This window comes from Sturnira hondurensis, unplaced genomic scaffold (assembly GCF_014824575.4).
Source record: "Sturnira hondurensis isolate 20B ecotype Veracruz unplaced genomic scaffold, ASM1482457v3 Scaffold0013559, whole genome shotgun sequence".
Taxonomy (NCBI): Eukaryota; Metazoa; Chordata; class Mammalia; order Chiroptera; family Phyllostomidae; genus Sturnira; species Sturnira hondurensis.
This window is the reverse complement of record NW_028086190.1, coordinates 19,286-44,960: the sequence shown is the minus strand read 5'-3', so window position 1 is coordinate 44,960 and position 25,675 is coordinate 19,286. Positions and strand designations below refer to the sequence as shown.

At 38.4% G+C, this 25,675-nt stretch overlaps 2 protein-coding genes across 2 annotated transcripts; one reads left to right on the top strand and one right to left on the bottom strand.

The window, feature by feature from the left end:
- The first annotated feature begins 5,404 nt into the window (after positions 1–5,404).
- Positions 5,405–5,974, top strand: LOC118997984 (interferon omega-1-like). The gene has a single exon (XM_037061883.1). The coding sequence runs from the start codon at positions 5,405–5,407 to the stop codon at positions 5,972–5,974; it is 570 nt and encodes a 189-aa protein (XP_036917778.1).
- A 17,824-nt stretch (positions 5,975–23,798) lies between these two features.
- Positions 23,799–24,444, bottom strand: LOC118997983 (interferon alpha-2-like). The gene has a single exon (XM_037061882.1). The coding sequence runs from the start codon at positions 24,363–24,365 to the stop codon at positions 23,799–23,801; it is 567 nt and encodes a 188-aa protein (XP_036917777.1). The 5' UTR covers positions 24,366–24,444.
- Positions 24,445–25,675: the final 1,231 nt, after the last annotated feature.

Genomic DNA, 25,675 nt, shown 5'->3' with positions numbered 1-25,675 from the left:
CTTTCCTTCCCTTCACTTCCCTTCTTTCATTTTCATGACATTTAGACCGATTTTTTTCTCTATTTGCCCATGCACACCTGTCCAGTTTTGCTTTCTAGAAATACTGAAATGAGAAAGTAGAAATCTGAAGTCCTAAAAATTATGGAGGAAAATGATGTAACCCTTGCATTTTTGTTTTGTTTGTACCAAACTCACAATTTTGATACAAGCATCATCGAGGAACAGTAGGCCAAACCTTGTCTTCTAAACCACTACCTGAAAAAAATTACAAAATTTAAAATAAAAAAAATCACAAGCAAGTAAGGGGCAGGTAAAGAAGAGAAGGCTGTTTCTCTCTGACTTTGCAGCTTAAGCCTCACTGCCCTGCTTTCTCAGAATGAAATAGAAATAGACACATACACAAAAAGAGAAGCAAAATCAAACAAAAACCTATTAGAACCACACTGACTAAATGAATAATTAAAGGACTAATTCTATATTATAAGCCTCTATTGGGAGAGTCATCATTGAGCATAATATGTCTGATAATGTAACAGTTGAACAACAAAAGCTGTACTGGCAAAATAAAAACTATTGGCCTACTATAATTAAAGTGATTTCAATTGGATTATTAATTTCATCACCTACTTTGATAAAAGAAACTTGCTTTCAGCATTGAGTGCTGCTGACACTTTTGATACCTAGGGACATGGGTCAGGAAATGAGAAGGTTGCCACTCAGAACCAGGGTACTCAAACACTCCAGGGGGAGAGGCAAGGGCCCTAGAGGAAAATTATTTTGTGAACAAAGACTCAAGCTCCTCCCCATCAGGAGAATTCTAAAGACATCAAATTGTGATCAGCCTACCTTCAGGGAGCGTGGTTCTAGGAGAGTTTGGATTGAGGTTACTGTCACTTCAGAGAAAGGGGATTCCTAGAGCAGATATCTCCCTTGTGGATGAGTTAGTGCTGGGAAAATAAAATTATCTTGATATTAGAATCTCCAGACCTCCCTACACCAGAAAAGAACCAGGATTCCTGCTTGGTACTGACACAGCCTGAGGACCACCAATGACCACTTACAAAACATTGGAAAGAAATGACAGTGTCCGCAGAAATCCTGACCTAGTGGCCCCAGTGAAGAAGCATAACAACATGGGCCCACTTGAATGGGTTCCAGAAGGAAGAGAATCATCCCAGTGACTCATTCACTAAAGCTTATCAGCCTCTGCTGTGAATGAAACAGCCAACAAAATCCAGTCCTTGGTTCCAAAGAGCTTAATTGCCAGAGGTATTCTGGTAAATTCCTTCCTTATAGGTGCTTGGTAATCATGAGCACAGTACCACTGTCACATGTAGTTAGTAATCAGTTCAGAATTCATGTGTCATAAAAAAATGAAGAAAGCCTAAGGAATGTGTTCTTTACTCTCAAATAAATGTGGACAGTGAAAAATATTCTAATGAAACCTCGTCATAACCATAATACCTCGGAATCTTTTTATCATGTTATGGACTGAGGTTTAGTTTGTACCAAAAATTCATATGTTGAGACTCATTCCCCCAGTGTGATATCTCAGGAGGTGGGATCTTTTGGAGGAAACTAGGATTAGATGAGGTTATGAGGGTGGAGCCCCAGTGGTGGAATTAAGGTCTTTATGAGAGTCACTACTATCTTCCTCTCTCTACCATTAGAAGACACAAAGAGAAGACAGCTGTCAGCAACCCAGAAAAGGGCTCTCAACAAAACCCGATCATTTAGGCACACTGATCTTTAGACTTCCAGACTCCAGAATTGTGACAAATATAGTTGTTGTTTATAAGCCTCCTGTTCTATGATACTTCTTTATAGCAGCCTGAACTAAGACACATGGCATCATTCATTTAGCACCATTGACACACTAGTTGACATTCAAGTTCAAATCATACATGACAGAGAAGAATTTGTGATGTATAATTATCTTCAGTCATTTTCTTTAAAAGAAGACCTGATATCTGTGCTCACAGATAAAACAGATAAATGCAGAATTGAAGAGAAGTGGAATGATAGCCTCATCTAAAAGGCATAGAATATTAATAAAAGAGAGTCAGAGACAGACTTCTGGCCAAGATGGAGGCATAGATAAACATGCTTTTTCTCCATGCACAATTACAGAAAAAATTACAACTAGACTATAAAGCAAATAACAGGCAGATTCATCAGAAAATCTAGCTGTATGGAAGTTCAGCAACCAAGTATTAAAGAAGCCACAGTGATCCAGATGGGTAATTAGGGATGGAGATGGGGAGAGAAGCAGAGAGGTGGAAAGGCATGGAGAGGCATGGAGACACAGAGTGGTGTGGAGAGGTGGTGGAATGGGTGGTCCCACATTCATGTGTGATGAATAAAAATTAGAAGGGGTACATCAGGAGCAAGTGATCCCAGCCCCAGACCAGACCACCCTACCCAGCCCAGAGTTTCAGCCCTAGAAAGATAAGTCCCCATAATTTCTGGCTATGAAAACCAGTGGGGTTTGGGGAAGTGGAAGAAACTGTCAGATTCTCAAGAAACTCCTCTTAAAAGACCCTACAACAGATTTAGGACTCACGCAGACCCACCCTCTCTGGGATTCAGCATCTAAGAAACAGCTGGAAGGGCACAAGTAGCATATAGGGAGAAGGAGAGATCATGAATTGACTGGCAACTGGGCAGATGCCATAAGAGAGCCTCCTCCCAGGCAATCTCCAGAGGCTGGGCAGTGGCATTGTTCCCTCTCTGAGCCCTCCCCAACATAGAGCCACAGAAGTGAAATGGGTTGCTCTACCTGGGCAATTATGTAAGGCTCTGCCCCACAAATTTGTGGGTACCGTTTCTACAATAGGCCACACTATTAAGACAGGGAGTCAAAGCAGTTCTACCTAGTACACGGAAACAAACACAGAGAGGCTGACAAAATGAGAAGACAAATACATATGGCCCAAGTGAAAGAAGAGAACAAAACTCTAGGAAAAGAACTAAGTGAAATGAGATGAGCAACCTATCAGATGCAGAGATAACACTGGTTATCAGGATGATCAGAAAAATCATTGGATACTGCAACAACATAAAGAAGACCCAAGCAGAAATCAAGGTTGCATTAAGTGAAATAAAGAAAATTCTTCAGGGAACCAACAGTGGAAGGCATGAAGCCAAAAGTCAAATCAATGATTTGGAATATAAGAAAGAAAAAAAGCATTTAATCACTATAGCAAGAAGAAAAAATAATTTAAAGCAAACAAACAAACAAAAACAAACAAGGATAGAATACAGAGCCTCTGGGAGATCTCCAAATGTAGCAACAGCCAAATCATAGGGATGAGAGAAGGAGAAGATGAAGAGCAAGAAATTGAAAACTTTTTTGAAAGAAAAAAAGTCCCTAAGCTGGTGAAGTAAATACACATACAAGTTCATGAAGCACAGAGTCCCAAATAAGATGGATACAAAGAGGCCCACTCCAAGACACATCATAATTAAAATGCCAAAGGTTGAAGATAAAGAGGAAATCTTAAAAGCAGCAAGAGAAATGCAGAGAGTTACGTACAAAAGAGTTCCCATAAAGCTGTCAGCGGATTTCCCAAAAGATACTTTGCAAGCTAGAAGGCACTGGCCAGAAGTATTCTAAGTGATGTAAAGGAAGGACCTCAAACATGAATTACTCTATCCGGTAAAGCTAATGTCTAGAATTGAAGGACAGATAAAGTGCTTCTCAGACAAGGTAAAGATAAAGGACTTCACTAACACCAAGCCATTACTATAGGAAGTGTTAAGAAGAACTATATAAGAAAAAGAAGATGAAAACTATGAACATAAAAATGGCAACAAATTCACAACTATCAACAACTGAACCTAAAAAAAAAACAAACTAAGCAAACAAGCAGATCAGGAACAGAATCATAATTGTAGAGATTATTTGGAGGGTTTATCACCTGGGAGGAGGGATGGGGGAAAAGGTGCAGGGATTAAGAAGTACAAATTGGTAGGTACAAAATCAACAGGGGGTGTTAAAAACAGTATAGGAAATGGAATAGCCAAAGAACTTAGATGCATGATCCATGGAGCTGAACTAATAGAAGGGATTGCTGGTGGGAATGGGGGTACTGGGCAGAGGTGGGCAAAGGGGGAAAATTAGGAAAACTGTGATAGCATAATCAATAAAATCTTTTTAAAAAATAAAAGAGAGTCAAAATAGATTTTCTTAATTCCTGGGTTTTCCTGTCAAATTCTTCTTGTAAAGTACTTTGTTGATTGATTGATTGATTGATTATTAGAGAGAGGAGGGGGAAGAGACACAGAAAGACAAAGAAACATCAATTTGTTGTCCACTTATTTCTATACTCATTGGTTGCTTCTTCTATGTGCCTTGACCAGAGGGCAAACCTGAAACCTTGGAGTATCAGGATGATGCTCTAACCAAATGAATAACACAGCCAGCATCTCCTTTAGACTTGTTCATGAAGAAAAGAAGCATACTTGATCCCAGGGTCTAGATTATTTTTATTTTGCTATCAGCCTTAAATAGACCAGACAAACATTATTTTTTAAAATTTAATCTGCTCAGGGAAAAGTATTCTTAATGCAGTAGGCCATTTTTTGTCTGGTTTCCTAGTCAACCTAAATACACACTTTATTCTAAATGTGAGTATCCAATATCTATCAAGCAGGAACAGACAAGAAAGGAAATGACTTACTGGTGAAACAAGACTCATTAAATGTTTAAAAACATTTTTATTGTGCATTTGGAAACATGATCTCAAGCTCTGTTTCTTAACAATGTATTTCTATACATATTTAAATTATAATAAATGTTTTGAAATATGAAGACAATATAGGATGTGATAGATATGAAAGAAAAAGCCCTCACAATTTGTTGTTTGATTTTACTGAAGAGCTTGTTTACCACCCATGATCTGCTAAGTACCTAACAAAATACACAAAGCCACAGGGCAGAGAGAGCCTGCCTCCCCATGTAAAGATGGCAAAAATGTTGTCCAGATTGAAGACCAAACTTTGTTTCTAATACAGTGAAGAGCAATATTTATGCAATAATAATTGCTCATGAGTATGTGCTTGTGTATTTAACACCTACATACACTTCTGACTTTGGGACAATGTTGCTTCTCATTGGACTGTTAAGTATCCTTTTGGACTGACACATGTGTACTTCAGTGAGAAAATTAAAATGGAAAAATTAACAGTGCAGATTGATGACATCTTCTTAGACCACATGGAGAGCTCATGAATGAAAACAAAAAAGGAAGTACAAGTGTAAAGAAATGTTTAGAAAATGAAAATTATTGTGTCTCCCTATTTAATGGCCATGCTTACAAACAAGCTCATGGGCTAACTCCTGGGGTCCAAGGTTGTTCACCAGACTCCCAGTTCAGCCAGGACAGCAGCCCCTCCTTTGCCCATGGCTCTCCCACTGTCTCTGCTCACAGTCCTGGTGGTGGGCAGCGGTGGCCTCAGTGGATCTGTGGGCTGTGTCCTACATCAGAAACACATCCTGCTCAGCGGGGACAACGTGGAGCTTTTGAGGCAAATGCAGAGAATCTCCACTTTGTCCTGCCCGAAGGACACAAGAGACTTCAGATTCCCTCGGACAATGATAGAGGGCAGCCAGGTCCAGGGGACCCAGGCCATCTTTGTCCTCCAGGAGATGCTCCAGCACATCTCTGACCTCTTGCTCACAGAGCACGCCTCCTCTGCCTGGAACACCACCCTCCTGAACCAAGTGCTCATGGGGCTCTATCAGCAGCTGGAAGCCCTGAAGCCCTGTTTGGTGCATGAGATGGGAGAGCAAGGCACTGCCCTGGCATCCGAGGGACCTACAGGGGCTGTGAGGAGGTACTTCGGGGGCATTTTTCCGTACTTGAAAGAGAAGAAATACAGTGACTGTGCCTGGGAGTTTGTCCGACTGGAGATCATGAGATCCTTGTCTTCAATAATAGCCTTGCAAGAAAGGTTAAGTAACATGGACTGAGACCTGTGGTCACCTTGATCCAGGTGTCACTGCTGAATGTGCCCGATCTCCCCTGCACATAGGACTTAGGTCATGGGAAAAGGTTCTTCTTTCTGCTTCCGTCACAGAATTTATTGACGTTAATGGAGCACATCTTTTTTGGGAGTGTTCTGCAAGAAAATGTTACATAATTCGAATCCTGGGCCATCCATCAGTCTCTAAGAATTGACTGCCCTGTTGTTATTCATCTATTGCTTCTGTGTTTATTTATTATATATTTATTCTTTTGTCTTATCACAATTAAATATTTATTTGCCCTTATGTTAAAATTTATAAATCGTATTTACTTTCTTGTGTTATTAAATTTGCACTTGCTTTAATAATTACATTCTTAACCAAGAAAACTTCTTGGATTCTTTTATTCTGAAAATTACAATCTTCATTTTTCTATCTACATCTATCTCAGAATAGTACTTGTGTCACAAAATGCCTATCAAACGGTGCAAATCCATGGACTCGAGAAGAGTCTTGGAATATGTGGGGTCTGATCAGTACTTCTGTCTGAGCTGTAACTGATTTATATTCAGTTCACAAGGGGCAGTGGGTAGAAATGTCTGAGAGGAGTCATCTGGACTGAAGTGGGAAGGATGCACGCTGTTCATTGGCTGATCCAGGCACCCGGTACCCTTACTCCCACCCTCTCTCTGGTCCTGCTTCACTGATTATTTTCACTCCCATATACTCTCCCTTCACTCCCCCCACCTACTGCCCACACCCGCAGGTGCAGTGGTTCTCTTGTGCTTTCAGCTTCATTGTTTCATTAAGGGTAAGAAGTCACAGGGACAGAGCAAAAGTTGAGTGGAAGCTCTCTGTTCTTCAAAACCATTGTAGTCATGTCTGTTTCTCTGAGTGTCCTGATATGTATTTTGGGGCCCTGAGTGAAGGCCATTGTTACAATGATGAAATAGGTGCTGACATAAAGGGAATCAGCTCAATGCACTTTACTGTGTGGAGTGTGTGGATTTCTCAGACAGCAGGGAGAGATATCAATTTGAGAGGGGTTTTTTGAAATATTGCCTCAGGTGACCTGGTCAATACATTAGTTTGCTTTTCTATATATTGCACATAATATTTTAATAAATTTTTGTCTTTTATCTTTCTCCTTATTACTGCTTTTTCTTGGTGGACAAGTTCAGCAGATGAGGAAAAGCTTGGCAATTCTGGGCTTTCACATACCTTTCTTGATGGCCTTTCACCTCTCAAATATAATGACCCTATCTACACAGGGAGCTGTGGAAGATATACTATATACAGAATTAACCAAGAGGTTCATCCAGTTTTTTTCCCATAAGATGGCACTAGTAGTGCTCAGTTGCCTTTAACTTCATTTGAAACAATTTAGTTTGCTTCTATTGTGACAGCTGTCATAAGCGTGCATTCAGAAAAACCACTTACCCCAATCGGTGAGTTTCTGTGTAGCTATTTTAATATTGAAGATGGAAGAAAATTAGCAACATTTTTAACATATTATGCTTTTTTTTCAAGAAAGGTAATAATACAACTAAAACACAAAAAAATATTTGTGCTCTGTATACAGGTTCTTTCTTTACAGACTAAATGAATGTCATTCGGTGTGTTACATTTAAATTATGTGTGTGTTGATTTGCCAACTTGAAGGTCTGCTGGTTTAAACGGAGACCATGGGGCGCTGCTATGCTTACGATCCTCTACCTCTAGCTACATTTTAAGACAAGTTTCAGCATGGCTAGCTATTGATTTAGCCAAGTTGATACATAAAATTAACCATCACAAAAACTGCCCTGGAAAAAGGATGTCCAAATTCTCAGCAGCCTCTTTTGTTTCTGTGAACAGTGAAATCACTAGAATGTTAAGAGGTCAGACTCTGGTGTCAGAAGGCCTAGCTTGTACAATACTGCTACTGTCTTGAAAAAGTTAGTCTACCTGTGGCTCTGTTTTCTTCTTCATAATATGGAGATAGTAGAAGGAACTGTATCTGCCCACTTTGGCAGTTCATGTGTACTAAAGCAAGTAGAACAAGACAGACACATGAAGGTGCTTGACAAAGATTGATTTTTAAAACACATGTACTCAGAGTGTTCAAAGGGATGGGTTGCAGTATGAATTCACATGTTTAGCATCAGACCCAGACCATAGTAGGTGCTCAATAATGCCATTCTTATTTTTAATATGGTGATAATTTTCCAGCTGTATTATCTTGAGTATTATGGAGATCGAGGTAAATCAAGTGTCTGAATGGTTTCATTAATCATATGAAATACACATTAAAAACAGATAACATCCATGACTTTGCCAGGTAGAATTCAAATGGGGTGATCTTATTTAAAGTGAGCCCCTTGTTAGTGGGTGGGTATGATTCCACCTCAGAGTCCACAAACTGATGACATCTGGCAGAAAAAACTAGAAGAACGGTCATGTGGCTGGTTTGGCTGAGCTGGAGGTTGTCCATTGGACGAGAATTACTTTCCTTTAAGACCCTGTCAGAGCAACCAGCTTCTGTCCTTTCTTCATTCTACTCTGCCCTTGACCCTTCCCTTTGCTACAAGTTTTGTTGCATTAAATTGAGCTGAATTATATTTTGTCATTTTGTTAATCAAAGGTCAGCCTTTTTGTTCTATTCAGGCCTGAAAACTGGTTAGATCAGGGCTTCTCATATCAGGGAGGAAAATCTGTTGAACCCAGTCCATCCACTTCAGTGTCAGTCTCACCACAAAACACCCTCACAGACACACTCAGAAGAATCTTTACAAGTATCTGGGTACATCATAGTCCAGTCAAAGTCACACATAAAATTAACCACCACAAGGATCCAAAATAAAATACTGACAATTTTATTGCTAGTATTGCTAAACCTGAATATTTGTCACCCCAGGTAGTCTGAATTGGGTCACATCATTTCAATCTGACATAAAATTATATGAGAACGTTCTCTGGAACATCATGTGAGTGATAAAGGGTTTAGAGTAAGTTTTGTTTTGGTCACAACGTCCTTCTCTTCTACAGGAAGGGAATAGCACAGGGTTTGCATACAACATGTTAGCAATGAAAACACCCAGGATGTCTACATTATGTGAAATCCTGTGGGTCTGCAGAAATACCATGACCCCCTCCCCCAAGGTGGATGTGTGTTGTCAGAACAGATCAAGTGCCCACAAACCACCCCTATTGGAGCCCTGAATTCAAAGAGAGACTTTGCCCAGTTCACCCTGAGCCTCACTTCTTCCATAATTTGCCTATTTTTCTAGAACACAAGCCATACATCTGCACTACAGGGGCTGTGCAGACCCTAGGCTCCCTCCTCCCCAAGCGAGTTTGTAGTCAGAGTAGCATCTGCACATTAAGCCCAGAAACTTGGGCAGCGTGGACTCCATCCAAGTGTAGCATCACCCACATGCTGAGCACTGAGCTGGGCCTGCAGGAGAGAGGAGACTATAGCTCTTCCCACCCCGCTTGGCCTCAGGTTCCTCCTGTTCTATGAAGAGCAATGAAAAAGAATGGCTTCTAGTCTATTTTGTGCCCAAATCTGACTCTGTTTCTCAGTTTCTCTGGACTTTGTTTGGGCAGGTCTCTGCTTTGAGCCTTGGGCCTGTACTTTGCCTTTTGAGATACAGCTTAGAAAATAAGTTCTTTAAGACCTGTGAAGCCATCTGAAAACTGCTGTGTGGAAGTCAGTGGTTATTCTACAACACCCTTAATTGTGTTTAATTGGACTGTGCATGCAGCTTGTCATATTTTCACAGCATTGTTTTTTGGTTAAAGCAGAAGATTCTGCAGCCAGGGCTATGGGCTGTACACTAACTCTAATTAAGAGCAATGTGAGCTTGACAAATAACATACACTCTCATTCTCCTGTGTTCCATCCTCTTTCACATATGAAGGCAATAATAACATTGTTTCATAAGAATTTTGTCAGGTCTAATGGGCAAATATACACGAAAAGCATAAATGTGTGGCTGGCAAAAATAATCATAATGGAGGGGGCTACCTGCAGAGAGAAGGCAGGAGAACTGGCTGAGGGAGTGACTGGAAGGCAACACTAGAGACAGTTTGATGTCCTGGGCAGAACCATTTTTATTTGTTTGTTGTTTTTCATGGATATTATGTTCACAGTACATTCAGTGCATGAATATTCCTTCTGCCATTGGCTGAAGATACACACTATTTCTGTGTATTATACTTCTAAGATGATTCTGGGAATTAGGAAACATAGTTGATAGATTTTTATCCTCCAAAAGCTGGTATTTGATGGGATCCAGGCCTATTTTTCTAAGGAATAATGGGAAACCCATCTAATATGTTGAGATAAAACTAAAGCAAAGGGAAAAGCATAAATATTCCTCCACCCTTTAATGGCCTTTACCACTTTCCACCTACAGTCTTTGAACATGCCCATACCTACACATTCAACATACCAGATATCTTAGGTGCATATATATGTTACATATGCCCCACACATATATGAGATACCCAAAGGTTGTGGTTTGAAAGTAGGACCAAGATAGAAATTGCTTTGAATCTACAGATTGCTTTGGGTAGTGTAGGCATTTGAATGACGTTAACTCTTTTTATTCATAAACATGGCATGTGCTTCAATTTATTTGTATCTTCTTCAATTTCTTTCTTCAGTGCCTTACAATTTTCTGAGTACAGGTCTTTTACAACCTTTGTTAAGTTTATTCCTAGGTATTTTACTAATTTTGAAGCAATTGTGAACAGGATTGTTCTTGATTTCCCTTTCTGTTTGTTTGTTATTGACATATAAAAGTACAAGTGATTTCTGCATATTAATTTTGTATCCTGCTACTTTGCTGAAATCATTTATCTGTTCTAGTAGTTTGTTGGCAGAATCCTTGGGATTCTCTATATACCGTATCATGTCATCTGCAAACAGAAACAGCTTTACTTCTTCCTTTCCAGTTTGGATGCCTTTTATTTCTTCTTGTCTGATTGCTGTGGCTAGGACTTCCAGTACTGTCCTGAATAACTGAGATGAAATAACTGGATGTCCTGAGAACACGACATCCCTGTCTTGTTCCTAATCTTAAGGGGAATGCTTATAGTTTTCGCCCATTGAATATGACAGTGATAGTGGATTTCTCATATACAGCCTTTGTTTTGTTTAGGCATACTCCCACCATTCCCACTTTGCTGAGTGTTTTCATCATAAATGGGTGCTGGATTTTATCAAATGCTTTTTCTGCACCTGTTGATATGATCGTGTAGCTTTTACCCTTCATTTTGTTTATGTGTTGAATCACATGTATTGATTTGCAATTGTTGTACCAACCTTGCATTCCTGGAATAAATCCCACTTGACTGCAGTGTATGGTCTTTTTGATACATTGCCGCATTTGGTTTGCTAATATTTTGCTGAGGATTTTAGCCTCTACCTTCCTCAGGAATGTTGGCCTATAATTTACTTTTGTAATGTCTTATCTGGTTTTAGAATTATGATAATGTTGACCTCATAAAATGAACATGGGAGCCTTCCCTCCTCTTGAATTTTATGAAATAGTTTGAGAAGCAGAAGTAGTTCTCCCTGTAATGTTTGGTAAAATTCACGTGTGAAGCCACCTGGCCAGGGATTTTGTTTGTTAGGAGTTTTAGGTTACTGCTTGAATTTCACTAAGTGTAATCTGTCTATTCAGATTCTTTGATGTTTCCTGATTTAGTTTTGGAAGATTAATGTTTCCAGGGATTTATGCATTTCATCCATCTGGTCCAGTTTGATGGCATATAGTTGTTCATAATATTTTCTTACAATCCTTTGCATGTCTTTGGTGTCAATTGTTATTTCTCCTCTTTCATTTCTGATTTTTTTAAAGATTGTATTTATTTCCTTTTAGTAAGAAGGAAGGGAGTGAGCAAGAGAGGGAGAGAAACATGGATGTGTGGTTGCGTCTAATGTGGCCCCCACTGGGGACCTGGCCCACAACCCAGGCATGTGCCCTGACTGGAAATCGAACTGGTGACCCCTTGGTTTGCAGCCCACGCTTGATCCACTGAGCTACAGCAGCCAGGGTGTCATTTCTGATTTTATTTCTTTGGGTATTTCTCTTTTTTACTTGATGAGTCTCGTTAAGGGTTTGTCAATCTTGTTTATGTTTTCAAAGAAGCAGCTCTTGGATTCATTGATCTTTTGTAACATTTTTTAGACTGTATTTTGTTTACTTCTGCTCTTGATCTTTAATATTTCCTTCCTTCCACTCACTTTGGGCTTTGTTTCTTTTTCCTTTTCTAGTTCCTTTAAGGGTTAAGTTAGATTGTTTCTTTGAGTTTTTCTTTTTTTTTTTTAAGATAGACCTGTAATGCTATGATTTTCCTTCTTAGGATTGCTTTCCTTGTATTTCACAGGTTGTGGATTGTTGTGTCCTCATTTTCATTTGTTTCAAGGTATCTTTTGATTTCTCCCTTGATCTCATTGTTGAGCCATTCATTATTTAATAACATGTTATTTAGGTTCCAAGTCTCTGCATGTTTTTCAGTGTTCTTCTTGTGGTTGATTTCTAGTTTCATAGCATTGTGGTCACAGAAGATGTTTGATGTGATTTCACTCTTCTTAAATTTACTGAGACTTGTTTTGTGTCCTAACATGTGGTCTATCCTAGAAAACATTCCATGTGCACTTGAAAAGTGTGCATATTCTACTGCTTGGTGTGATATGCTCCGAATGTGTCAATTAAGTCCATTTGATCTAGTGTGTTGTTTGAAGCTACTGTCTCCTTCTTGATTTCCTGCCTGGAGTAACTATCCACTGAAGCCAATACAGTGTTAAAATCCCCAACTATGACTGTATTTTTGTCCATCTCTCCTTTATGTCAACCAATATTTGCTTTACATATTTAGGTGCTCCTATGTTGGGTGCACAAATGTTTACCAGGGTTACATCTCATTGGAATGTTCCCTTTATCACTATGTAGTATCCTTCTTTGTCTCTTAACATACCCTTGGTTTTAAAGTCTAATTTGTCAGACATTAGTTCTGCTACCCCAGCTTTTTTTCTTTTTCATTCACAGGAAATATTTCTTCCATTCCCATACTTTTAATCTGTGTGTGCAATGGTGTATTTCCCAGAACTAGAACAAATATTTCAAAAATTTGTATGGAACCCAAAAAGGCCCTACACAGCAACTATGAACTTGAGCAAGAAGAACAAAGTTGGAGGAATCACATTGTCTATAAAGCAATAGAAATCAAACTACACTATAAAGAACTAGTGATCAAAACAACATAATACTTGTATGAAAACAAACACATAGATCAATGGAACAGAATAAAGAACCCATAAATAAACCCACATCTGTATAGTCAATTAATATTTGACAGAGGAAGCAAACACATACAATGGGCTAAATATAATTTATTCAATAAATGGTGTATACAGGTTGGACAGATATGTACAGAAAAATGAATAAACCTTCTCTTACCACACAAAAGAATAAATTCAAAATGGATCAAAGATTTAAAAGTTAGAACCAAACTATAAAAATCCTAGAAGAAAACATAGGCAGCAAAATCTCAGACATTGCTTATAGAGAGATTTTTTTCCAGAAATATCTCTTGAAGCAAGGAAAATAAATTAAAAAATAAACAAATGGCACTCCATCTAACCAAAAAGATTTTTCACAACAAAGGGAAATATCAACAAGACTTGAAAACACACAGAATGGGAGAATGTATTCACCAATACATCTGATAAGGGTTAATATCCAAAATTTATAAAGTACTTATGAAACTCAACACCAAAAAAACAAACAACCCAATTTAATAATGGGCAAGGCTCTGAATAGACACCTCTGGGCCCTCTGTATGTCCTCCTTAGAGAAGTGTCTCTTCATGTCTTCTGTAAATTTTTTAATTGGGTTCTTCATCGTCCTGGAGTGGAGTCATATGAGTTCTTGATGTATTTTGGAGATTAAACCCCTTGTCCAAGGTATCATTGGCAAATATGTTTTCCCATATGGTTGGTTCTCTTTTCATTTTAATGCTATTTTCTTTAGCTATGCAGAAGCTTTTTCTTTTGATGATATCCCATTTGTTTATTCTTTTCTTTATGCCCCTTGCTGTAGGGGACATGTCAGTGAAAATATTGCTGTGTGGAATATCTGAGATTTTCCTGCCTGCGTCCTTCTCTAGGACTTTTATGGAGTCATGATTTATATTTAAGTCTTTTATCCACCTTCAACTTATTTTTGTGTATGTTGTAAGTTGGGGATCAAGTTTCATTTTTTGCATGTAGGTGTCCATATCCTACACCATTTGTTGAAGTGTCAATTTTTTACTCCAGTTTTTGCTCCTGCCCTCTATATTGAATATTATTTGACCATGGGTTTATTTCTGGGCTCTCTATTCTGTTCCATTGGTCTATGGTTCTGTTCTTTTGCTAGTGCCGGGCTGTGTGGATTACAGTGGCCTTGTAATGCTGTTTGATATCAGGTATTGAGATCCTGCCTACTTTGGTTTTGAGGTTGGTTGTGATTCTTCTTGTGATGACATGAAGAAGCAAAGCTTGTCTACCTACACCTCTATCTTGACTGGAAGTTACCAAATTTTCTTTCTTTCCTTTCTCCACCTTGTTTCTATTCTTTATTCTTATTATATGACCTCCCTCTATCCTTTAAAATAAGTTTTCTTTCCTTTAGTAATCTCATATTCCCTTTTCTTTCTATAATATTCCTATTCTCTTTCTAAATTTATTTATCACTGCACATTTGTCATTGATATTGCTGCCATTGTTGTTTCTCTTCAGTTTTGTTTTTATTTTCCACTTTGTTTCAAGCCTCATATTTGACTTTTCTCTTTTGTTACTTCATTTTGCCTTTTTCCTTCCCTTTCTTATTAATGTTATAATTTTATTTTTCTCTTTCTTTTTGTTGATTCTGTTCCCTACTTTTATTATTTCTTCTCCATCAATGCTCTCAAATCAGTTTTCTTTACTTTAGTTATCTCATACCCTTTTTTCATTCTCATTATACTCTTATTCTCTTTCCACATCTTTAAATCTTTCCTCATTTGTCATTGATGTTGCTGTTGTTGTTGGGAGGTATGTTTGCTGGCATGAGTTTGTTTTCTGTGTTGTTTTGTTTTGTTCTGTCAGCACCTGTACAACAGCATATAACAGGTGGCAGGGTTTGAGAATCTCAGTCAACCAGCCAGAGCAGGGAATCCCACCAATGAATGAGCCCCCCAAATCACAATACAAATACTATAGGAGGGACCACATAAACTGCACATAGTGCATCTCTAGAGTATTCAGCTCAAGGGATCAAGGAGACTGCACAAGTGAATTCCACAGTACTCCTCCCACAGAAGACCACCCAATGAAGACAGGCAGGCAAAGCAGAGCAATCTAGTATGTAGAGACAAACAAGAAGAGTCACCGAAAATAGGAAGACAAAGAAACAACTCCCAATCAAAATGAAAGAAAAAATCCCTATAAACAGAATTAAATGAAAATGAGGCCAGCAATTTATCAGACATAGAGTTCAAAGTAATTGTTGTAAGGATGCTCAAGGAACTCTGTGAAAACTATAAGGAACTTTATGGGAGCTACAAGGAAGTTAGTGGTAACTATATCAGCATGAAAAATATGTAGAAATTGTGAATATGAACCAGGTAGTAATGAAGAATATAATATTTGAAATGAGGAGTATACTCGAAGGAATTGAAAGCAGGCTAGATGAAGCAGAGGATTAAATCAGCGAGTGGGAAAAGAAGGTAGAAAAAAAACACTCATCAAAGCAACAATAGGAAAAAACTCAGAAACAATACAGATAGTTTAAGGGAGCTTGGGGACATCATAAAACACAACAATATTCACATCATAGGAACACAAGAAGGAAATGAAAAAGAGCAAGGGATAGATAACCTGTTTGGAAAAATAATGACAGAAAATGTCTCTAACTTGGTGAAGGAAAAGTCACACAGTCCAGGAAACACAAAGGCTCCCAATCAAGATGAACCCAAAGAGGCCCACTGGAAGATATTTTACAATTGAAATGGCAAAATTTAAAGACAAAGGGAGAATCTTAAAGACATCAGGGAGAAAGAGCTAGTAACATGCAGCAGATCTCTGATAAGACTATCAGTTGATTTTTCAATAGAAACACTACAAGCCAGGAGTGACTGACATAAATATACCAAGTAATGAAAAGCAAGGGCCTGCAACCAAGGCTACTCTATCCAGCAAAGCTGTCATTTGCGATGGAAAGAAATATAACAAGCTTCCTGGGCCAAAAAAAAAAAAAAAGAGGCTAAAGGAGAACATTCCCATTAAACTAGCATTTCAAGAGATGCTAAAGGTACTACTCTAAGGAGAAGAAGAAATAGAAAGAGGAACAAAAGTACAAAGGGAAGATGGCAATGCATAAGTACCTTAATCAATAATAACCTTAATTGTAAATGGATGACATGCTCCAATAAAGATGTAGGGTAACTGGCTATATAAGAACACGGAACCTGCATATATGCTATCTACAAGAAACCAATCTCAGAACAAAAGATTTACACTAGTTGAAAGCGAAGGTATGGAAAAATATTTTATACAAATGAACATTACAAAACATACTTATATCATACAAATTACATTTAAAGACAAAGGCCACAATGAGAAATAAATAAAGTCACTACATAATACTAAGGGGGGTTTACCAAATAGGATATAACGCTTGTAAATATATATGCACACAATATAGGAGCACCTACATATGTAAAGAAAATCTTGGGAGATTTTAAGGGATAGATAGCATACACTCATCATAAAGGATTTTAGAACCCCACTGTTAACAGTGGATAGATGTTTCAAACAAAAAGTCAACAAGGATAGTACTTCATTAAACAAGATTTTCAATCAAATGGCTTAAATGATATTTATAGAATATTTCACCCCAAAGAAGCAAAATATACATTCTTCTCAAACGCACATAAATCATTTCCACAGATAGACCACAAGGTAGGACACCAAATAAACATTACAGTCAAGAAAACTGAAATCATAACAATCATCTTCGTGGATCACAATGGTTTGAAACTAGAAACCAGCCTCAAGGAAAAACACTCAAACACATTCAAATACATGGAGGCTGAAAAACACGTTCTTAAATAATCAATGTGTTAGCAATGAGATCAAGGAAATAATCAAAAAGTATCTGGAAAAAAATGAAAATGAACACACAAAACCCTAGTCCTATGGTACACAGTGAAGGCAATCCTTAGAGGAAGTTCTTAGCAATACAGGTCTACATAAAAAAGATAGAAAAGTCTCAAGTAAACAACCTAATCCTACATCTGATAGAACTAGAGGAACACTGATAAACTAAGTCCAGAGCAAGTGGAAGAAAGGAAATAAGATTACAGCACAATTAAGGACATAGAGACAAAAAAAATAATTCACTGAATTATTTTTGGTCTCAAAGACTAAGAATTATTTTAATCTCAAAGAATCAATGAATCCAGGAGCTAGTTCTTTGAAAAAATAAACAAAATTGACAAACTTTTAACCAGACTCATGAAGAAAAAAAGACAGAGGACCCAGATAAATAAAATGAGAAGTGAAAAAGGAGAAGTAACAACTGATACCAGAGAAATACAAAGGATTGTAAGAAATTACTATGAACAACTATATGCCAAGAAATTGTACAATCTGGGCAAAATGGATAAATTTCTAGATACAAACCATCTTCAAAAACTGAATTAAGAAGAAGCAGAAAGCCTGACTAGACTGATAACAACTAGTGAAACTGAAGCAGTAATCAAAAACTCCAAGCACACAAAAGCCCTGAGGTAAATGGCTTCACAGGTAAATTTCACCAAGCACTCAAACAAGAAATAACAACTATCTATCTCAAATGATTACAAAAAATTCAAAAAGAGGAAAGACTCCCAAACTCTTTTTATGAGGCCAGCATTATCCTAATTCCCAAACCAGATAAAGACACAACAAAGAAGAAAATTAATAGCCAATATCTTTGATGAACATAGATGCTAAAATCCTCAACCAAATATTGGCAGTCTGGGTCCAGCAATGCATTAAAAAGATCATGTGCCATGATCCAAAGGGATTTCTCCCAGGGATGCAAGGATGGTACAGTATTCACAAATCAATAAATGTAATACACTACATTAACAAAACAAAAATCACATAATGATATAAATAGATGCTAAAATTTGATAAAATCAACCACGCATTTATGATAAGAAGAGTCAGCAAAGTGGGAATAGAGGGAGCACATCTCAACATAATAAGGATCATACATAAGAAACCTACTGCCAAGATCATACTCAATAGGCACAAACAAAAACAGTTCCCTTAAAGTCAGGAACAGGATAGGGATGTCTACTTTCACCACTTTTATTCAAAACAATACTGCAAGTTCTAGCCACAGGAATTAGACAAGAAGAAAAAAAAAGGCATCAAAATTGGAAAGGAGGTAGTACAATTGTCATACTTTTCAGATGACATGATAATGAACATAGAATACTCTATAGATTGCACCAAAAAAGTACTCTACCTAGTAAGTCATTTCAGCAAAGTAGCAGAATATAAAGCCAATCTTCAGAAATTGATGGCATTTTTATATACCAACAATGAATACTAACAAAGAGTAAATAAGACACAAAAACAGGCACATAGACCAATGGAATAGAACAGAGAGCCCAGAAATAAACCCAACTCTCTACAGTCAATTAATATTCGACAAAGGGGGCAATAACATAAAATGGAGTAAAGACAGCCTTTTCAACAAATGGTGTTGGGAGAACTGGACAGCTACATGCAAAAAAATGAAACTTGAGCACCAACTTACACCATACACCAAAATAAATTCAAGGTGGATAAAAGACTTAAATATAAGCCGTGAAACCATTAAAACCCTAGAGGAGAGCCTTGGCAAGAAAATCTCAGATATTTTTACTGATACGTCCCCTAGAGCAAGGAACATAAAGGAAAGAATAAACAAATGGGATCTCATCAAAATTAAAAGCTTCTGCATGGCTAAGGAAAACAGTATCAAGATAAAAAGAGAAGCAACAATTTTCAAAAACATATTTGCCAATGATACCTCAGACAAAGGTTTAATCTCCAAAATGTACAAAGAACTCACATGACTCCACTCAAATAAGATGAGCAACCAAATTAAAAAATGGGCAAAGGACTTGAACAGACACTTCTCTAAGGAGGACATACAGAGGATCCAGAGACACATGGAAAGATGCTCGATATCGCTAGCTATCAGAGACACGCAAATTAAGAAACCACAATGAGATACCACTTAACACCAGTCAGAATGGCTACCATAAACAAAGAAACAAACAAACAAGTGCTCGATAGTTTGTGGGGGGAAGGGGACCCTAGTTCACTGTTGGTGGGAATGTAGACTGATACAACCACTATGGAAATCAGTATGGAATTTTCTAAGAAAAATAAAAATGAACGTGCCTTTTGACCCAGCAATTCCACTATTAGGGGTATATCCTAAGAATCCTGAAACACTAATCCAAAAGAACCTATGCACCCTGATGTTCATAGCAGCACAATTTATGATAGCCAAGAGTTGGAAGCAACCTAGATGCCCATCGGTAAATGACTGGATCAAAAAACTATGGTACATTTACACAATGGAATTCTATGCTGCAGAAAGGAAGAAGGAACTCCTACCCTTTGCAACATCATGGATGGAACTGGAAAGCATTATGCTGAGTGAAATAAGCCAGGCGGTGAAAGACAAATATCATATGATCTCACCATTAACAGGAATCTAAACAAACCAAACAAGCAAGCAAAATACGACCAATGACACTCAAATATGGAACAGGCTGTCAGGGCCCAGAGGGGAGAGGGGAGAGAATCATAGGGGAAAAGGGAATGGACTCACATGAACAAGTATAAAAGACACATGGACAATAACTAAGGGTGGGGGGTGGAAAGGGGAGGGAGGCAGGGAGCATGGGGTGGGGGGCGGGCAGGGTTGGGAATATAAGACAGAAACCTGTACTTGAATTAAAGAATTAAAGAATTAAACCTGTACTTGAATTTAAAGAATTAAATAAAAATTATATTAAAAAAAAAGGGTAAATAAGAAAAAACGTTCTATTTACTATTGCAACAACAACCATAAAAAAGTACCTAGGAATAAATTTAACCAATGAGGTAAAAGATCTACACTTGGAAAACCATAGGACACTGTAGAGGGAAATTGAGGAGCATACAAATAAGTGGAAGTAAATACTGTGGTCATGGGTTGGAAGAATTAACATCATTAAAATGTCCATACTACCCAAACCAATCTATAGATTCAGTGCAATTCTTATTAAAATACCAATAGCATATTTCAGAGATCTACAACAAATACTCCAAAAATTTATATGGAACCAAAAATAACCCCAAATAGCCTCAGAAATCTTGAGAAAGAAGAACAAATTTCAAGGGATCACAATATCTGACATAAAACTATACTACATGATTAAAGTAATCAAAACAGTCTGGCACTGGCACAAAAACAGACACATACATTAATGGAACAGAATAGAGAATGCAAATAAACTCATATATCTATGATCAATTAATATTTAACAAAGGGGGCATGGGCATACAATGGAATAAAAATTGTCTCTTCAGTAAATGGTTTTCAGCCCTGGCTGGTGTGGGTAAGTGGTTTGAATACTGACCTGTGAACCTAAAGGTTGATAGCTTGATTCCCAGTCAGGGCCCATGCCTAGGATGTAGGCCAGGGCCCTTGCTGGGGGTGAGCGAGAGGCAAACCATTGATGTTTCTCTCACACATCAATGTTTCTTTCCCTCTCTTTCTTCCTCCCTTCACCTCTCCCTGGAGATGATTAAATAAAATGTTATATAAAGACAAAAAAATAAATGGTGTTGGGAGAACTTGACTGGTACATTAAAAAAATGAAACTAGACCACCAATTTACACTGTATGCCAGAATAAACTCAAAATGGATAAAAAACTTAATATAAGTTGTGAAACAATAAAAGTCCTGGTGGAAAACATAGGCAGTAAAATTTAAGAATTCCACATTACAATTTTTAGGCCAAAAAATAAAGGACAAAATAAACAAATGGGACTATATCAAATTAAAAACTTCTGCATGGCTAAAGCAACCACCATCAAAATGAAAATGGAAATGACTGTATGGTAGAGCATACTTGCCAAAGATACATTGGACAAGGGTTTCATCTCCAAAATATATAAAGTATTCATGGGACTCAACACCAGGAAGACAAGCATCCCAATTTAAAAATAAGCACAGGACTGGAACAGACACCTCCAAGAAGACAAACAGATGGCCCACATCCATGTGAAAAAATGTTCAACATCACTGATTATCAGAGAAATGCAAATTAAAACCACAGTGACATATCACATCACACCTGTCAGAATGGCTACCAATAATAATTCAACAATCAACAGGTATTGGCCAGGATGTGGAGAAAAGGGAACCCTAATGTACTGTTGGTGGGAATGCAGAATAGGGAAGCCACTGTGGAAGACAGTAAGGAATTTCCTCAAAAAATTAAAAACAAACTGCCTTTTAGCCCAAAAATTTGACTGCTGGAAATAAGAATCCTGAAACACCAATTCACAAGGAGTTATGTATCCATTTGTTCAAAGCAGCACTACTTGCAATCATCAAGTACTGGAAACAGCCTAAGTGTGCATCAGTAGACAAGTGGATCAAAAAACTGCGGTACATTTACACAATGGAATGCTACACAGCAGAAAGAAAGAAGGAGCTTCTACCTGTTGTGGACACATTGGATGGAACTGGAGAACATCATGCTAGGTGAAATAAACTAGTCAGTGAAAGACTAATACCATATGATGTCACTTGTAAAAGGACTCTATGGAACAAAATAAACTAATGAGCAAAATAGAACCAGATGTGGAAACATGGAACAGACTGCCAGAGCAGAGGGAAGAGGGAAATAAAGATGGAAAGAAGTGAAGGGATTAGTGAAACAACATTCATGAATGACTCATGGACATAGGAATCCATGTGGGGATAGATTGTAGGAGTGGGGATGGGCTGGGCAGAAGAGGGCAAAGAAGGAAAATTAGGACAACTGTAATAGAATAACAATAAAAATGATTGTTACTCAATATGACAATATGAATATTGTTCTATTAAATAATAGTTGATGTCTGATATAATAAATCTGTGAAACTAAAAATGTATCTTTTAGAGTTGTTTAATTAATGTTAATGAGATTTTCCTGATTCCCTGGAGTCCCGTTCCTGGACTGGCAGCTCAACCTGCCCCCCAGAGTCCCGTAGTGTGTGGAAAGGGTAAATCATAGGGAGGCTTTGGTCTGCAGAGTAGGGTAGCCAGAAATCACATCTCTCTCTCTCCCTTTCACTGGCCAATCCCAAAGTCCATGCCCTGCCTGCAGCTGGAGACTCTGTCTCTTTGTAACACAAAGAGTAAGGAAACAGGCTAGTGACAGCATTAGAATCCATTGTTGCCAAGAAATAGCCTTTTTTAGCATGAAGGGACATCCCCAGGAAGTGGTAGGATTTCTGTCCACAACAGAAGCCTGCCCTTCTCCTGGTGGCTGCCCTTGTTGCACTTGGGGACCAGGGGGAGGTCTTCCCCGAGAGGAGTTTCATTTGCCCACCCACAAACTGCATCTTGCTTTCTGTTTCCTTTTAGCTACAGGGTCTATTACATCATAGCCCACAGACGTTAAGGAAAGCCTCTCTTGCGGATGTTTCTGAAAAACCTAGAAATGCTATTGAACTTTTGCTTTCTACTTGTGACATTCTGCTCTTTAGGGAAAACTCAATGGTGAGACAGTGATGCTGAAACCAGGACTGAACAAAAGCAGTTGTGTGGTTGGGTGAAGAGGTAAAGAGAATGAATGACAAGCATGCTCTGGGGACTTCTACCTGGAGAGAAGGGAAATTCGTGTGAAATGGACATGCATCCTGGAATGCGCCCACGGCATTCCCTGTAGATTGCAAACTCACACATCCAGCTGACAATGGACATTTGCACTCAGAGGTCTACCAGTCAACTGTGGAGCAGACCTACTCCTTCAAATCGTGTGCCCTGGCATTCTTCACCCCAGCTGCTGGTGAGAGAATTCACTTATTTTTTCTTCCTCTCAATATACCATTTATCATAAGTGATAATAATTTTAATTATTGTGTTTAGGGTTCTTTCCCAACAAAAATCAAAAGTACATGAGAACAGTAACTGTATGTGTCACCATCACCTCTATATCTTGAGGGCACCACACAACCTGGCTTAGAGAAATTCATTAAGCACTTACAATTTGAACACAGAGTGATGGGTAAATGAATTGTGCCATCTATTTTTATAATCAGGCTGCACAGTCTGGCTTGCTGTTTCTCTTTGGGATGAATTAATACAATCAGTTTCCTACTGTGAAAATTTAATACACACAGATAATTATAAATTGACTGAAATAAAGAGTATATTTTATTATAATAACACAATACGAGGGTGCACATGCCAATGTTACATGAACCAAAAAAGTTAAACTTTCCAAATACATAAATAATTTAATTTTAAATTAATGAATGAATAAATAAGTAAAAATACATACATAATTAACCATCAGCACAGTCCTCTGTGTGTGTGTAAGCCCCTGGTGCCTGTAAGGCTGAGCAGGCTTTGACTTACTACTCCTGAAAACTTTTAAGAAATCGATTCCATTCATGTGACGATCAGAGCAGAAGCCAAAGGAAGTTCAGCCTGACAGAACAGGAGGAAGTGTGATATTGTCAGTGAGGGAGAATCATGTCCATGCTGAGCCAGGTGTCCCTCCTTACTGCGCAATCTCCTCCTGCTCCTCCAAGTTGGCAGATAAAGACAAGCATCTGCTGATTTCTGCTCTGACAATCTCCCAGGCACAAGGGCTGTGCTGCTTCTCCTGCAGGTAGAGAGTGATTCTCTGGAAGTATTTCCTCACAGCCAGGAAGGAGTCCTCACTCAGGGGAGCCTCTTCCATCCCCACCTCCTGCATCAGACAGGCTTCCAGGTCACTCAGCTGCTGATAAAGTTCATTGCAGAGTTGGTCTAGGAGGGTCTTGTTCCAAGCAGCAAACGCGCCCTCTGTGGTGAAGAGGTTGAAAATCTGCCAGGTAATCTCATGGATGGCAGAACTGGCTTGAGCCTCCTGGAACTGATTGCCACTGAGCGCCTCCAGGGGGAACCCAAAGTTGTTTCTGTCCTTCAGGCAGAAGAAAGTGTTGATCCTTCTCATTTGTCCCAGGAGCACCAAGGCCCTCCCGTTAACCAGGCTGTGGGTCTGAGGCAGGTCACAGCCCAGAGAGCAGATGGAGTTGCAGCTGAGTGCCACCAGGGCCACCAGGAAGGAAAAGGTCAGGGCCATTGGGAACCTTGCAGATGCTGCTGGCCTGGCTGAGCTGGGTGACTCTCTGAACCTTGCTCTCCAGGCTCTGTGAGGTCTAACTTTGTGCCAGTGTCTTATATAGGGAACATAGGACTTGTCAATTTCTGGGTGTTTCCTTTCCTTCCTACTTCTGTTTTTGCTTTCCTTTACGCACCTTCTACATGCATTTTGATCACTATTTCTCCACCATATTTTTTCACTATTGCCCCCTGTCCACAGAGACTTTCAGATGTTTTTCTGATCAAAGCCACCAAGAAAAATATAGACACAGATATATAGTGTACATATATTATATATATGAGTGTAAATAGTAATGTATTGTGTTTATACCTGTGTTTTATAAATAAAAGAAGAAAATGTAAACTGTACTCATTTTATTCAGTGCAGGATTAGCAATGAATAAATACAAATTTTATACTTCAAGGTACATTTAAAAGCTATTGTTATTTAATTTAATGTAATTAGAATATCAGTGTAATTGATACTTGATTATTTTAATTAGTTTAATGTAACTTTTTAACTAATTTTATACAGCAATTTTTTAAAAGATTTTATTTATTTTTAGAGAGAGGGGAAGGAAAGCAGGAAGAAAGAGAGGGAGAGAAAAATAAATGTGTGGTTGCCTTTTGCCTGCCTATTGCTGGAGCCCTGGTTCACATCCCAGGCATGTACCCTGATTAGAAATTGAACTGGAGACACTTTGGTTCAAAGGCCAGCACTCAAACCATTGAGCCACACCACCCAGAACCTTATGCAGCAGATTTTAGTGTAATATAATAATTTATATAGAGAGTAATGTATCCAATTATGTGTTCAAATAAAATCACCACCTGGCTTATTTCACTTAGCATAATGCTCTCCAGTTTCATGCATGCTGTCGCAAAGGGTAGGAGCTCCTTCTTTCTGGGGTGTAGTATTCCATTGTGTAAATGTACCATACTTTTTTTGATCCATTCATTCACTGATGGGCACATGGCAATAACCAAGGTTGCTTCCAGCAGTTGGCTATTGTAAATTTTGCTGCTATGAACACTGGGGTGCATAGGTTCTTTTGAATTAGTGTTTCAGGATTCCTAGTTTGTAATCCAAGCAGTGGAATTGCTGGGTCAAAAGGAAATACTATTTTTACTTTTCTGAGGAAATTTCATATGGATTTCCACAATGGCGGCAACAGTCTGCGTTCCCACCCAACAGTGTACTAGATTTCCTCTTCTCCACAACCTCATCAAAACTTGTTGCTTTTTTATTTGTTTATGGTGGCCATTCTGACTGGTGTGAAGTGGTATCTC